This window comes from Diadema setosum, chromosome 11 (assembly GCF_964275005.1).
Source record: "Diadema setosum chromosome 11, eeDiaSeto1, whole genome shotgun sequence".
Classification (NCBI taxonomy): Eukaryota; Metazoa; Echinodermata; class Echinoidea; order Diadematoida; family Diadematidae; genus Diadema; species Diadema setosum.
This window is the reverse complement of record NC_092695.1, coordinates 19,006,106-19,022,410: the sequence shown is the minus strand read 5'-3', so window position 1 is coordinate 19,022,410 and position 16,305 is coordinate 19,006,106. Positions and strand designations below refer to the sequence as shown.

The 16,305-nt window shown below is 36.8% G+C and overlaps 1 protein-coding gene across 1 annotated transcript; it reads left to right on the top strand.

Annotated features, from left to right (window-relative positions):
- Positions 1-1,761: 1,761 nt before the first annotated feature.
- On the top strand, positions 1,762-12,684 carry LOC140234596 (uncharacterized). Its single transcript, XM_072314623.1, has 4 exons — positions 1,762-1,853; positions 10,193-10,318; positions 11,530-11,718; positions 12,455-12,684. The coding sequence occupies exons 1-4, from the start codon at positions 1,847-1,849 to the stop codon at positions 12,676-12,678; spliced, it is 546 nt and encodes a 181-aa protein (XP_072170724.1). The 5' UTR covers positions 1,762-1,846; the 3' UTR covers positions 12,679-12,684.
- Positions 12,685-16,305: the final 3,621 nt, after the last annotated feature.

The following is a 16,305-nucleotide window of genomic DNA, read 5'->3' as shown; positions in this document are numbered from 1 at the left end:
TCTCTTTGTGCCTCCCTTTTCTTCTCCCCTAGCCTTTGTTTTCTTTGTTCTCCTGTCTCCCCTTCACTCTGTTCCTGTCTCAGCCTCACACTACATGTAGCATCTTCTATCTCTCAACATTCCTCATTCCACGCCTCCTCCCTTATCCTTCTATACCCTTTTTATTAGCTTAAAGGGTTGTGATACGTCACTAATGGAGGATATAAGATACATGTATGTAAAACGGGTTTTTTTTTCACTCAACTCTGTTTTTGTTCCAATATACATGTAATTTATATACTGAATGTACTTCCACTACTGATGTACCGATGATTTGTTTTGTTGTTGTCATAATGGTTGTATTTTGTTCGTGTGTTGTATACATATGTATATAAGTTATTTTGTCTCACTGTATTTTTATCGATGTAAATCAGACACAATTCAGCCGTTCGGCTGCGAAGTTTGATCAATAAACCATTCCATTCCATTCCATTCCATGCTAAGCATTTCTCTGTCGTTGATGTTCCATGCTCGAACCGCTCTTCCATGGAGTTATGGATCAAAGAAGTGACCGAGAGGAAATGTTGAAATCCTGAACAAATCGTTCCGGGTTTTTTTTTTCTGAATAGTGTTGTTATCAGTTATTTATTTATTTATTTATTTATTCATTTATTTACTTATTAATTAATTTATTTATTTATTTATTTATTTATTCATTTATTCATTTATTTATTTATTTATTCATTCATTCATTCATTCATTCATTCATTCATTCATTTATTTATTTATCTATTTATCTATTCATTTATTTATTTATTTATTTATTTATTTATTTATTTATTTATTTATTCATTCATTCATTTATTCATTCATTCATTGCAATCTTCGTACCTGGTATTTAGTTACTAACACCTCAGGACTGAAAAAGAAAATATTATAGAATGTCATAAATCTTGCCAACATTGTGCAAAACTTTCTGTCGCATTAACTAATTAACAAATGCATGTTTCTGTGCGTTTAGTAGCATTTCTACTTTTTTATTACCTTTTTATTCATTTTGATTTTTTATTTATTCATTTTTTATATTTTTTTTTCATTCTTTGCTCGCAAGGTTTGTTGTGATACAAGAGTGATAGAAGTGCTGTCTTTTGTCAAAGCAATTTATCAACTCTTATGTGAAAGCACATAAGTTTTCCGCGGCAAGGAGCATGCAGCCTATATATACAAAGGATACTAACCCCGGTCTTGATACTTCCTGATTTGCCTTGAAGCCTCCAATCTTATGTTACTAAACCAAAGCAACAATCAAAAGATGCAAAGCTTACTAAATTGCAGCCATGGTTATCTTATTATACTGTTGGTGGACAGTGGTCTTTCGACTTAGTCCCTGGCTTATTAGTTTAAAATCAGAGAATGTCTCCTTGAATTATACAATGTCATGTTAAAGTGTGGACGACATTTTTTTCCTGCTTGTTTGTTTGTTAGAAGTTGGAATTCAGATAAAAACCGCATGGAACAATAGGAGGAAATCTTCACGCCGAACGATTGTTTATAATATATTGCCGACCACTAAAAAAAGAAAATAATAATTATAACAAGTTTCCTTCGGACTTTGAACTTTATAATGCTCATGCCCATTAAGATTGCAATCTTTATCATATATTACTCATAAGTTACTGTGATAATGATAATATTGTCTGCAGTGTTCAAAGTTCATCAACAAAACACTCGTAAAGGAAGTCAAGGAGGCCTTTTCTTCATAAAGCTTATTTCGATTTCAAAGAGCACAACTAATTATTACTGCGAGGCAGAAGCTCCAAGAACTCACAGGACAATTCATTCGGCACTCCTCACCGCAGAATTCACCATGAGAAGTATGTATAGTCAGTTCTCATTTTCTAAGGCGTTAAAATGTTCTCGAGAGAATTGTTGACTGCGGTAATGCACCTTTTTTCGCGTCTGATAGAGAGTTAGAGAGACAGAGGGTAGAGGGTGAATGGTCAATTTACAGTAGAGTCATTTTTCTTTACATTGTCATCATTCTCTGTGTGAATTTATCCACGTTTGTAATGCATCGCATCCGGGAACTGTAGTGTTATCTTTTGATACTAAGCATAGTAATGGCGCCACTATTTACGACGCAGAAATATACTCCAATGTTTCGCTGCAATGAAGTGATTTTATGCGTCCTTGGACAATATGCCCTTTTTTAACTTATGTGTACAAGACGGTACAAAATGGTGCAAGGTATAATGGGGCAAGACAAAAGGAAGTATGATTCAAATCACCATATATTAAGATAAATTCAAGATATTTTAAAAATCAAGATAGCTCTCTATTGGCAATGATAAAATGTGTTCAGAAATGCGTAAATCGATGGATATTGAAATTGTTTGTTAGTTAATTTGTTTGTTTGTTTTTGTTTTATTTTTTTTGGCTTGATCCAAAGTCCTGTATATTTGGATCATTAGTCTTGTTTTGCAAATGATATGTGCAGGATAATTTGAACGGTGACCACCGTCATGATTCTCAATAGGAATATAAGCATTGTCGGGAGTTCATCTTTAAAAGAAATTGATTGCAAAGTCAAGATTCTGCCTGATTATCTGAAGTGAATTTTGATTGTAATTTGAGGTTGTATTATAATTTATGTTTGCCTATAAATTTATGTAGAGGATAACATCGCTGCTTGTTTTGAGCGGAACACCCTCTTTTTTGTTGGTGTAACAATTTCAATTTCAATTTATTTTCATATCTCTCGATGAAAAATTACATCAAATACAGTATAACAAAATTAAATGAAATACATGACATACATAGAATATTGCAAATATCATAAAACATAATAGTGGTCGATCTGTTAAGTTTGGAATCTGTGAATGAATGCTAAAAAAATATGAAGGAACCTACTTAAAAGCGAGCTTGTTGAGCGCAGGTCCCAGTTAAAAACGAGTTTAAGATTGAGAAGGGGAGCACGGGTACAACAATGATCGGAACATAAGAGAAAAACAAAATAAAAAAGTACAATTATACAGTTATATAGCAAATTCTTCTCTAGTGCAGGTTAGGGGTCAGAAATTCAGAAATTCGAATCAATATAAAAAGGTTGTTGTACACCGTCATAATCTAGTCCATAAGCGATATTCAACACTGAGTATATAAAACAATAAATTTGTATACCACACCGTGTTCATGCTGCTCTGATTTCTTGACAGAAAGAAACTAAATGGTTAATGAAACTTCATAAGACTTAGACGTCAATGAGGATGTGGCCCGAGATATGGCATTGTATAGTTTCACATATGTTCCTGTGTAAAGTGATAACGTTGGTTCCAGTAACATATATTATATGCAAATAACTTACGAGAAGTGCTGACGTGATCGCTTCACAAAACGGAAGTTTCCCGCTTTCCTTCCCTAAATTCCCCTTTAGCGATGTGATAACACATTTTCCTTTTCCTTCCTAATTTGATCTCATGTCAGTTGACTTTGGTTCCTTTGATTTTGTTTTATATCTATCCTTTTATGTATTTTGTTACGACCAAAATCACTCTGAGAATGATCGCACAAAAGAAACAATCAACTAATGTTCAGGCGGTTTATTAACAGTGATATTGTGGGTACAGACTCGTAATCGGTTTTCACATCAGTACAATAATGATCAATACCACAATTATAAGTCGGTAATGGAATCACTTACATGCATTGCAGCCAATTCAATCACATAGTCCTTGAAGTGACCAGATACGATATTCGATGCACAGATGAATGATCCTTGATGCACCGACGACTGATTCCTCCGACGTTAATCCGAAGGCACAGGTTGCATTAATCCACAGTATAAATCCGGGGTAAAGTCCACGAAATATGTGCACGGTGAAACGTGCAGAATCCAAATGTTATGACGACCACGTCCAGTAAAGTTGATACGTTGAATGATGATTCACTTTATAATGTCCAGCAAGGAATCCAGCCCGTCACAGCTTTGCCGTAATAATGTCCGTTGACACTAAAATATGGAGTCTATCTCCAATGTACGCAAATTAATTCTCTGCAGGCAAAATGTCTCCCAGGCCTTATCTCCACAAACACAGTTTGTATAGCAGGTCAGCAGGTATAGTGGGGGGCGCAAGGGATTTTTGGTTCAAATTTTTCCAAAAGCACCCAAATTTGACACACATGTAGCCAAAACCATACCATTTCGATTTTTGATGGGCGCCAAGAAGGGCGCCCTCTGGGGCGGCCATATTGGCAAAATCCAATATGGCCGCCATATAGGTTTAAAGGTCATTTGCATTTGAAAACATAAAAGGGTCAAACTCTTTTTAAAAGTCAGGTTAAGAGGTTTTCTGGGTCAAGGAATTCGAATCTGAAGTTGTTTTTATGGTCTAAAGTCAATTTTTCCTTATAAGGTCATCTTAAGGTCATTTAGGGGTTAAGCCATTGTATTCATAACAGTTTATTGAAAAAATGGCTTGCCCATGGTCAATATTCCCGGAATGCCAGCCTTAGTAATAAAATTGCAGTTGTCGACGGCTGAAAAAAGGCGTATTTCTTGTGAAGGGCGCCCTCCGGGGCGACATATCTGCAAAATCCAATATGGCTGCCACCTACGTTTAAAGGCCAGTCCCTAACAAAAAACCTTTAAAGTGTTATAATAATTTGAAAAGTCGGCTTTAGAGGTTTTATGGGTCAAGGAATTCGATTCTGAAGTTGTTTTTATGGTCTGATGTCAACTTTTCCTTGTAAGGTCTCCCTAAAGGTCATTTTGGGTCAAACCATTATATTCACAATAGGTAATTTAGAAAATGGCTTGCCTATAGTCAATGTAGGAGGAATGCCAGCCCTGCTAATAGAATTGCAGTTGTTGAGGGCTGTTGGAGAGGGAGAGGTGGGCTTTCTCACGCGTAACATCAATATATCTGCTTTCGTGTTAAGATTTCAAACACTAGGTATACACTCATGAATTATAATAAGAACCCCTTTCTGCGAGTAATTAGATTTAAGGGATCTTACTCAGATCTTTATTTCACAATCAAATTTGAAGACTTGGTAACCCTTCGATTTAATTTTTAATGTTTACTTACGGTAATTTTTTTCTGCATCATTTCAATCATGACCTGTTATGATATGGCTACACAAGCTTTTAATGAGGTTCTGTCCAAAGCTATGGAATATCATAATTCATGTCACAATCATTCCATTAATCATTTTTACATTACAGGCGCTAAGAGGATCATGTCCTCACCGACTGGTCATATTTGCGGAATTCAATGCATTTGCATTTGCTTTAATGACAGCCAAAAGAGCTAGTTAGAATTATGGGCAATACCCTTTAAAAGAGTTTTCAAGATTTGATTATTGGATTATCATTTTCATCTTCATCTGCAAGGAATGCAATAAATACATACATATATGAGAAATAGAATTCTATTGCTACCTAATATATTAATCATTTAGCAATAAGGGGGGTGGGGGCTACTCTCTATATTACCAGCGTCCTTGACGTTGCCACTGAAAAGAGAAGTGTTTTTCTTTCTCTGTTGCAGTTCAGGGGTCCTCAATCACAATAGATATTCATAATTCAGATTTAAATTCAATGGAATAATAATTATGAAGATCACTCCTAATCTGAGTGAAGAAAAGAAAAAAACGATCTGTCGTGTTTAAGAGAGTTTTTAGTATATCAGGTTGGCATCAATTTGCTATTTTCGAACTTGTGTATTAAGAAAGTTCGATTCTAAAGTCCTTAAAGGAAATTTATGTGCCTCCACAGCTAAATATGCCGTTCAGAGAACATGACGGTCCTGGTGACGTCATCTAGGGAACAAGCATACCACAGGTGCCACAGTGACACCATTAACAGGGTACAGATTAGATATGCTATAGTACAACTTTCATAGACACCTTCTACGGTCTATTAAGATTCTATCCAAAGTGCTTGGTATCTCGTTGGTCTGAAGACTATAGGTTGTAACTCTACTCTCCGCAACATCTCTACGACGCACGTCTCCCACGGGAGACGAGCCCAATCTCCAGGATTCGCAGGAAAATCAAACATTTCCGATTTTTGCTGAGACTATTTCCGTCTTCCAGCTTGTCTACGAGACGTCTCTGCGAAGTCTCCATCACTGTGGCCATGTCATGGGGACTAAATTTGTCTGCAACATCTTCGAGATGTCCCCGCATCTTGTGGAGACCGTAATAACATAATGGCGACGAAAGGGAAAAGTCGCTGAGAAAAGACGTCTCTGATAAGTCCTTGCGACTGCAAAAGCCGTGCCAACATCCCCGTGACTTCCAAGCAAATAAGTTGTTCCTTTGTTTGAAGACGTCTTGGACGTCGCCCTGGAAATCGCGTTAGTTGTGACAGCGAAAATAATTTCTTCGAGACGCTGGCATTGCGACAATGTCTCCTCCCTTCAGATAGGCCCTCAATCTCCTCCCCCTACTTTAAGTTTGCAACAATATCAAACTACTGACCATGGCTCGTCTGACACCTGCTCTACATTGTGCATCTTCACCTTGATTCATTCATTCATTCATTCATTCATTTCATTTTTTTTTCCATTTCCATGTTTTCCACCTCCCAGTGCATGCCTTGAAACAGCTGTGGTGCAGAAGAATGAAATTTGGTACTGAAGCATTGCGGAGAGTGGCTGATAGTACTAGTAATTGCCATATACCTGTGCCATCTTTTCTCCAACTCCACTCCCTGAAGTCAGGGATCACATCAAATAGGGTGGTTTCTGATGATCTGCTCCCACGTTATGACGAGATGATGCCTACCCTCGTTGACGCAGGCTGCCCCAAACCTTGTTGCTCATCAGTCCTTGCTGGACATGAGCACGATTATTAAAGTAGTTAATGCGTCAGTGAGCTCTGGTTTGCTGACCCATACTACTACTGCATTTTGCATGCCACATCAAAGCAAGTCTGAAGTAATGTCGCACCCTGTCAGTGCCTGATGTTGGGCTCTGGAAGAGAGGTATGCTGTACAGGAAAGAGCTGAAAAGGCCTTTATCTTTTCAAAACCACGACCCACCCGTAAATCCCTCAGATCAAAGGGATTAAAAAAAAAACACTACCAAAAATGTGATGTTATGCTCATCCGTGCGATTGTATACTGTTTTCAGAAAATGCTTTCAGAAAACATTATGTCATCCTTTGTAAGGATATCTTTGCGTAGACCGCATCTAAGTTGTTGGAAAGCTGAAGGGTTGTGAGATCACAATTCCTGTTGGATATTTCCGTCTCGAATCAGGTGCTTAGGATGAGTTGTCCGTCCCATTTATTCTTGGGTATCTGTGCGCTGATAAATGAGGGCAGTTCTTTATTTTTCTATCTTAATTTTCAGGAAGCCGCTACGCTCTTCCAATCATGATTTGAGATTTGAATGGTGCCATCACCATCTCTTGTCAGAGGACTGCACAGTGTTGCTGCGCAAAAATGTTAAGATTATTTTCTTCAGGATCAGTATCCCATACAACATCAATAGGTTGGTGTTCAGTTTCCCTATATAGTCATTTGCGCTTTCAGTAAAGAAACGGTTTCGTTTGATAAAAAGAGAATAAAAAAAGATAAGAAAAAACCTTCAGTTGAATTGTCTTCACCTACTCTGATACGATACTGCCATTAAAGGACTTTAATGGTCGAATTTAGTTAACTGCCCCTAGAATTCTGGTCTGACCTGGATTGAGGAGCTCGATTCCCCGGAAGCAAGGGAGAGCAGGCATACACCAATTTCAGCAGGAGGAGAATCATATCGCTTGCCAGCTGGAAAGTTTCTTATTGACCATGAAAGGTGACGAGGTGGCTCAGTCGGTAGCGTATGGCTTGCGGTCTAAAGAAGTGAGTTCCGGTGCGGGTTCGAATCCCACTTATCTCAAGTCTAGCTGAGCAATGGTGTGTGTTGTCATATCGTCCCCTCTAGTAGAGGCACAACACTTTGCGCCTCATCACTTGGATATAAAAAGTGGAAGTCCCTTGTGTGAAAGAATCACAAACCCAGATACATGAAAAGATCCCGAATCGGCATTCCGTTATCGGAAAACTCAAGGTGCATAAACCGGTAAAGTGGTCCACCCCAAGTTCATACAACTGACCAGCTAGTTGCATACGCGCTATCCAGCTATCTCGTCAGAAGGAAAAACGAAGACAAAATAAGACTAGGCGTGTTTATTACCCTCTTTGCCATTGCACCCTAATTCGGCACCTTGAATAGGATGGCGGCCGTATTTAAGCATGTATGTATATATATATATATATATATATATATATATATAGACATTGAAACAAAGAAAGGAAAAATTGACCAGAATCAATTGGTATTGAAAACTTTGAGCAAAGAAAATGAGAAAAGAAAACGAAACCGATGGGAGCCCGTTTTCTGTGCTCAAAATTTCAATATAAATATATATTTATGTATATATATCTTAAATACAATTTTTTTCATTTATTTGTCATAATCATTATCGATATGTAGGAGGATGGAACCGCTCTTGGCCCTAATTGACCATTGAAGGAGTATGGAAGAGATGACAAATGGGACAAAATAGGGGTACCAGTGAATTGTAGTTGAATGCTCACAGACGCCGTTTCGAAAAATGCACAAAATGCCTGATTTGACCCTTATTTGACCTTGAAAGTGACCTTGAGAGGTGATTAGTGACCTTGAATTGCAGAAATGATATTTAGAATGACATTCTCTAACCCCGTAAAATCTTCTACATGGGATTCATAACATTAATCAACCTTTTCAATTTGTAACTGCAATTGACCTTTAACCCGGATGGCGGCCATATTGGATTCCACCAGTATGGCGGCCCCAAGGGTTTTTAGTCTTGGCGCCCATCAAAAATCGAAAGAGTACGGTACAAGGGACCTATGAGCCAAATTTGGTGCTTTTGGAAGAATCTGAACCAAACAACCCATTTTGAGCCCTTAGGCCCCCAACTTGTAACACAGGACTGACTATAACAAGTCGCTTCAAAGCCAGGAGTGACGTAACTCTCAGAACAGAGGTGTTGGGTACTCTCCCTACTGCAGAATTTCTCCAGCTTATATACTATCCATTCACCCCTTTCTAGTACATTCTGTAATTTTCTCCAACCTGGGGCTACATACCTGAACATACTAGCAAGTCCAAGTTCCAGGAATCCTGGATGACTCACTGCCTAACTATGTGCATAACATCATTGCCAAAATTAACTACCAATCACATTGGGTTACAGGGGCAGTGCCTCACTCAGCCAGCACTTCCTATATAGAATATTCTGGAATGGGTTAAATCATTCTAGATTGAGTGAGCTATAATGCATTTCCTGTCACATGCATGCACTGTAGTTACATTGTATACCACCTAGAAAATTCTCTACTGATCTGGTCAGCCTGTATGTACTATAATCTATATCATATAGAATGTTCTCCATTAATCTGGTCACCCTGTGTACATACACATTAAAACAACCATGCATACAGCCTTGATACATGTACATAACTACTTGTGTGTACGTTTGTGACAATTTTCTCAGGTTTTTTTTTTTTTTTTTTTTTTTTTTTAGGAACCCCCATTTCCCATTCTCATCCTCACCATTGTACTATTCATAAGTATGGATGTATAATGTTTTCTTCATTTTGTTACTCATTATAACATGTTTGTTAATTTGACGTTTTTGCAATTATTACAAATATGTTCTGCTTATACATTGTATATACAATTTTCTCTGTTTATTTCATGGAAATGAAAATGAATTTAAACTTTGAACTTTCAAAAGACAAATTATACTCGACACATCAAATCCGTGCAGAAAATCAACACTTGGAAAACACAAGAAGGAGACATGGAAGGGGACTTGGTAGATGCTAAATTATCGAAGCAGCATGATTTCCGACCATCTATTTTTGTACAATTTGTAGAGAAATGACTCCCTTGTCTAATATGATCTTCATGACTGTGCTGTGGTGCCAACAGTGATCACTTTTTCGTGTAAACCAAGGGATATTTTAAAATTCTGTAAATCTTATTACTTTTAGCCATCATCATTTTATTTTTATGTGCGAGTTCACTGGAACGTGTTCTTTTGGTTGTTTGACTTATACTTTATTCTGTTCAGCATGAATATGATATAGCATCACTGTATGACCCTCTCAGAATGAAGCATTTTTTTTTTTCATGACACAAAATTTCTCTGTAATCAAATTCAAATTTCAGCTCTACGAACCTTGCTTCACTGCACGTGCGTAATCATCGTGCTAGCGGCAGTCTTCCCCGGCGAGACGCAGGCTTGTTTTTGCCCGGCCGTCGCTGATGAGTCGAAGATCTGCATGTCAGATTTCGGTAAATCAACCCATACATTGACTGTACTATATCAGACAAGATTCTGGAATCCCACAGAATTTGTACAACAACAAACACGTTGCCACAGGCAGAGGTTTATAAGAAATCGTATTGTGTCTAAATATCCCCTACGGTCTGATCGCTACAAGTGAAGTAAATGAGAGATAATAAATTTTACGTTAAGAGAGATATTATTGTACTAGCTGCAGTAGTGAAATTATAATTTCGATCATTGTCATTATAAACAAAAGTTTATATTCAGTGAAAGCGGTGGTGGTAGAAGCACCAGAAACAATGTTAGTTGTAGCAGTGTGTATAGTGATCATATTTTTTTTTTTCAATTTCAATTGTGCTTTATTTCCATGCAACAAAGGTAATACAAAGTATTATATACATTTAATAAATCACATTGTTAACTTGTAACAAATGCAAATCACAAAGTTTGATACAAAATTATTATATGAACGCATGAATAGAAACAATGCGTACTTTGTCATGTAATTTAAGTAGATGTTGTAATAAAGTAGGAGGTAAATCACTTCGAGGACTTTTGAAAGAAAAGAGTACCGAGTATTGGTCAAATAGACACGTTTGATGATGATGATGATGATGAAACAGCATTTATATAGCGCCAATTATCTGTTGAAACATTCAAAGGCGCCCAGCTCCCACAAAGTGTCACACATCATCCACAAAGTTGCTGGAAAAGATAAGTCTTCAGCAGTACAATGGTGCAGCAGTACAATGGTGAAGTTGCAGGAGTTGTAGCCATTGCAGTTAGAGTATTTCACAGTTGATCTCTATAAATGACATCAATGGACATAAATAAGGGAAAGTCATGACGTTTTTATCTGGACGTTGGAATTTCACTTTTCATATTTTATAGGTCCTGTTATGTTGCAACTCCCCAAAGCTGTTTGATTTAACTATTTTTATCGAAGTCAAATTGAACATAGGGCAAATCAAGACAAATTGTGATGATATTTCGACGTCCATGTTGATGTCAGAATATCGGTCTTCATAGGTTTGAGCAGATAACTTTTGGATCAATAATTATTATCTCAACTTCATAGCGAATGTCGACCCACGTAGATTAGAGGATTTTAATTCAATTTTCATAGCAATCTTTTGAATAGTCAATATCTATATGTAATCTATCAAAAATGGTCAATATCTTTCTAATCCATGGAATGCATTCATTGCGTTCACAGCAATCAAAGTCGAAATTCTCAGCCAGGACCAAAATCGGATCAATGGGACCGTTTCAGAGGTTTTCAAGAATTCATCGCGCGCACTGCCCCAAGTCAAACGGGGGTCTGATCTGACTTTGGCCAAATCCACCCATGTCTGTGGGCAAGTAGACGTACAAGTTGGATCTACCTATTTCATCTCAGGAAAGGGTGAGTTAACCCGTTCCATACTGAATTCTGAAATGCCCATAGACTTTATACGCAGACTACCACGTTCCCGTAAGGAACGGGTTAATACTCACATTCATGTATTTAAAATTAAATGATCCATAACGGTGCAGTCATCTTGGGATGCCATGGACGGGTATACGCACGTCACGAGATCGACACCCACGAGCTCGCGAGTCATACAGCCCACGAGTTTGACACTAAGCAAGCAAGACCCATGAGACCGACACATTAAGCCTCTTTTTGTATCAGTCGAACTCGTGGGCTGTTTTTACCTATTGTCAAACTCATGGACTTTATTTGCCTAGTTAGTGTCGAATTCATGAGCTATCTGACTCATGGGCTGCATGACTCATGGACCTTTTTTCAATGTCGAACTTGTGGATTGTTAGTATGACTCGTGGGTGTCGGTCTCGTGGGATGACCCCCGATGATCTGATTCCAATTCGGAGCAGTGAGTCTCTTATGCTAACATATAATGTCATTTATGAAAGAAAGTATCCACAGAGTGTCAACTCCAAAGGTACAAGCTTGAACATTGTTGAAATAAAAATATCCGGAAAGAGAAAAGGAAGAGCGGTGCTCACGCCATCTTACAGTATATTATAGCTAATGACAAATCGTTGTAATTGTTTAGGGGGAAAAAATTAATGAGTGTCTATGCTTGAAACTGTTATTCTCGTTTGTTTTGTTTGTCATTTCACTGCGGCCGATACAGCTGAACACGGAAGACCCTTCGTACACAAGTGCGCATCCGTGATCGGCGAATACCGGGATGACGGTGTTCCGTATCGTGGGGACCTTGCAATCGACGTCAACCCCGACTGTGATTCGCATGGCGGTGATGACAAGCCAATAAAAACTCAAGCCGACGGTTCGGGTCATGTGTTCAAACTCAGCAAGCTCCTCTTTACCTGCTCGTTGATAGCAACACTCTTTTAAGATTTCTCCCCGTTTCCTGAAGATGTTTGCTTTGGTTTCTCTCTCTTTTTTTTTTTTTTTCCAAGCTGTGACGTTGTAATTCACTGTTTGTCTTTGAGGAAATCCCTTGGACAAGACATTTCACATAATTCTACAGTCGACCTTCAATTCGATTCAAATTAGAATTTTATTTCCAGTATCACATAAATTCTATGAAATACAATTGTTACGAAAGTCAATGTTATGCAAATACATGAAGATACACTTGAAAATGAAAAAGAAAATACAGCAAAATAATATATAACCTATGTTTTATTGTTTGAACGAAATCGTTGTGTTATTGGAAAATAGAGGCCCGCATAAAAGACAAGCTTAGAGATAATTATGTGGGCGACTAAATGATCTAAATCAATTTGAATCACCGCCACCACCACCACCACCACCTGACCACCACCACCACCAAAAAGAAAGAAAAAGGGATAATAATGTGAGCACACGGAAGTACACAGACAGAGACACAGACACACATACATGCATCCACAGGCACACATCAATCGAGGAAACAAAGACGTATAGGCCTGCAGCATGAAATAAGAATTCAAGCATCGGGAAAGATTTATTTGATGTATGTAACTATAGGCCTACATAAAAGAGAGAGAAAATAGAGAGAGAGAAAGATGGAAGGACTGGTCGAGAGGTCATTATGTTGACCTGGGGCCTATAGCTGTTTCATAAAGATTTATGATTGATCTTACTCTCGATTTATTGAGCTAACTCGAGTGTAACATCAATACTGATCGAAAGACTGTTTCATAAAGATACTTTGTCTTCCGCTTGATTCAAAGCACATAATATTATTTAATAGCAGTTTGAACGGATAACTTCAGTCGTAACGTCAATCTTTATGAAAGAGACCCCTGGTGTGGTCATAATGACAGACCGTCTGAAAGAGCAGTGCTGGTACAAAATAATGTATATACTGGAATGGTAGGCATCCTGGTTTAAATAAGACACCTTGTTAGGATATAAATGTGGTATACGTGTATCATGTTTCACACTTTCAATCACTTTCAAAAGTAGAATTATTATAATCTGTATATAACATCCGTCTTACTTTCTACGATCAGTTATTAAAGGTCATGTAATCTGCATGTTGTTTTCCATTTCGCCTTGAGTCAGGAGATTTTCCATGACTGAGTGTTACGTAATACAACGATGTACCTTTAATACGCCTAACAAGTAGAATCACTTCTGTTATGCATTCCCTTATAAAACCAGTTCGATAGTACCTTTTTACCTGTACGTATGCATACTTGAAAATGTTTCTTTTCTTTTTTTCGTAACTTTTCGATACACATTGTCTTGACGATGATGTGTGTCTCAAGGTTTGTGTGTGCGTGTGTGTGTGCGTGTGTGTTTTGTTGTAATACATTTCTTCTTTCCTTAATTGTAACATTATTACAGGACGAATTTACCCAAGTTTGCATGTCAGCTTGAAGTCATCGTTTTACATTGATTTATTTACTAATTTCTTGAATGGTCATGTGATTGAATAAACAGTTATTTTTCTTTGGTGTACTTCCTGGTGTCTTCCTACGACTATTCCTGTTTATTAGTGTGATTACTGGGACATTCAATGCTCATAATAGGAAATTTCAATTTCAATTCAATTTCAATTTTATTTCCATTTCCATTGAATAAACAGGAAAAATCATATACAATACATTTACAGAATATATTTGTAACAATTTCAAAGAAAACGTACAAGTGGTCACGAGTAACAACTGAAATTCCTTTCTAAGGTATATACATATACATAATATAAAGATTAGAATGGAAATGGAGGGTCCCATACTAAAAAAAGCAAAGCTTGTAGGGTATGGGACCCTCGGAAATACGTACACAAAATCGAAGAAACAAATGTCAACTGACATGAAATTAACTTAGGAAGGAAAAAATAAAGAAAAAATGGAAAAAGAAGAAAGAAGGGGAAATGAGACTATGGTACAACACACGCCATCGTGGACACAAGCATACTGTACTTCATGATGTAAATGCAATGATAAAACGATAAAAACGCTCCCTGGTTTGATATTGCGATTGATTGGGTGCATATACCGGTATGAATGCATAGGTACGGATATAAAAAAGAGAAAGAGAATAGACTCACTGTTGTCTGGTACAATAAAAGAAAAATCTGTGGAAAACTTATGTTAAACAGATTATTTTCTTAAAAGATGATTTCTGTGTGATATCTTAATACTTGTAAAAAAGATAAGGTTGAGACAATAAAACCGAACCTAATTTGGTTGTTTATCATAACATTTCAATAGAAAGAATTTTAATTTGTTCTTAAAAGAATTCAAAGTTTGTGCTGTTACTATGTCGTTGGGAAGTGAGTTCCAATACTTTGGCCCCTCGTAGATGCCTTGTAGGATAATTATGAACGAATTGATTTTTTGAAAACATTGATTCAAATATATATGGAAGATTATTTTTATTGTAATTATACATAAATTGTCCTAAATTAAACAAAATATACAAATCTCTAATTTTAAATATTTTATTTTCAAAAAATAAAGGATCAGTATGAGACAAATATGCAGTGTGACATATAATACGCAGTGACTTCTTTTGTAGCAGAAATAATTTATCCAAAAAAGTTTGATATGTATTTCCCCATACAAGAATACCGTAATTTAAATAAGGCAATATGAGGGATGAATATAATGTAAGCAGGGACGACAAAGGAAGACAAAATTTAATCTTGTTGATTATACCAATATTTCGTGAAATAATCTTACATATTATACTATCAATATGAAATTTCCATGAAAGCTTATTATAAACTGTTATTCCCAGAAATTTGACATAAGAAACATTTTCCAGTGGTGTGCCATCAAAGATAATATCAGCAGGTAGTGCCTCAATGGAGTTGCTGAAAAGCATATATTTTGTTTTTTGAAGATTAAGAGATAATTTATTAGCTTTTATCCATTGAGCAACTTTTTCTAATTCAAAATTTAATGTTTTTTACAAGAGTAAAAGGATTATTATGCGACAAAAATAAATTTGAATCATCCGCAAAGAGAATGAAAGAAAGAGTATCTGATGCCACAAGGCAAATAGATTATGCAGTGTATCAACGAGTCACCAAACATTTAATAATAATACAAAATGGAATAACAAACAGAAGCAAGTTATCTCAATAAGAAAAGAGAATAATGGAAATGGCATGATGGCCTTGACTGTAATTTTGTATACTATAACTGAGAAGCTTAAAGAAAAATTAAGAGCGGTGAAGAGAAAAAAAAAGGTCAAGCAAAGAATCTATACAGGATCGGCAGTCATGTAAAATCAATAACGGGCTGACACCTCTAATCCGCAAAGTGGGTGAAGTATAGGGTCCATCTTGACAGCTTTGATTGAGAATCACTATTACTATAGGTTCATTGGATGATATAAGGATTACATGGGGTTAAGTCGCAAGAGTGGTCTTGAAGTAACGGCAAACTGAATCAGGATAATAAAGGAAAGCGAATTACTGTATTCTCTCTCTAAAAAAAAAAAAAAAAAAAAAAAAAAAAATGCTATTTAGAGTGACAGTGAGAGAGAACATGAACTTTGCAGGTCAGACCGCCGTACACT

Excerpts from the sequence above, each read along its gene's own strand:
- LOC140234596 (XM_072314623.1), top strand. Across the intron at positions 10,319-11,529 it reads GATCTGCATGTCAGATTTCG|CAATCAAAGTCGAAATTCTC; the intron begins GTAAATCAACCC and ends TTGCGTTCACAG. Across the intron at positions 11,719-12,454 it reads CTATTTCATCTCAGGAAAGG|CTGAACACGGAAGACCCTTC; the intron begins GTGAGTTAACCC and ends CGGCCGATACAG.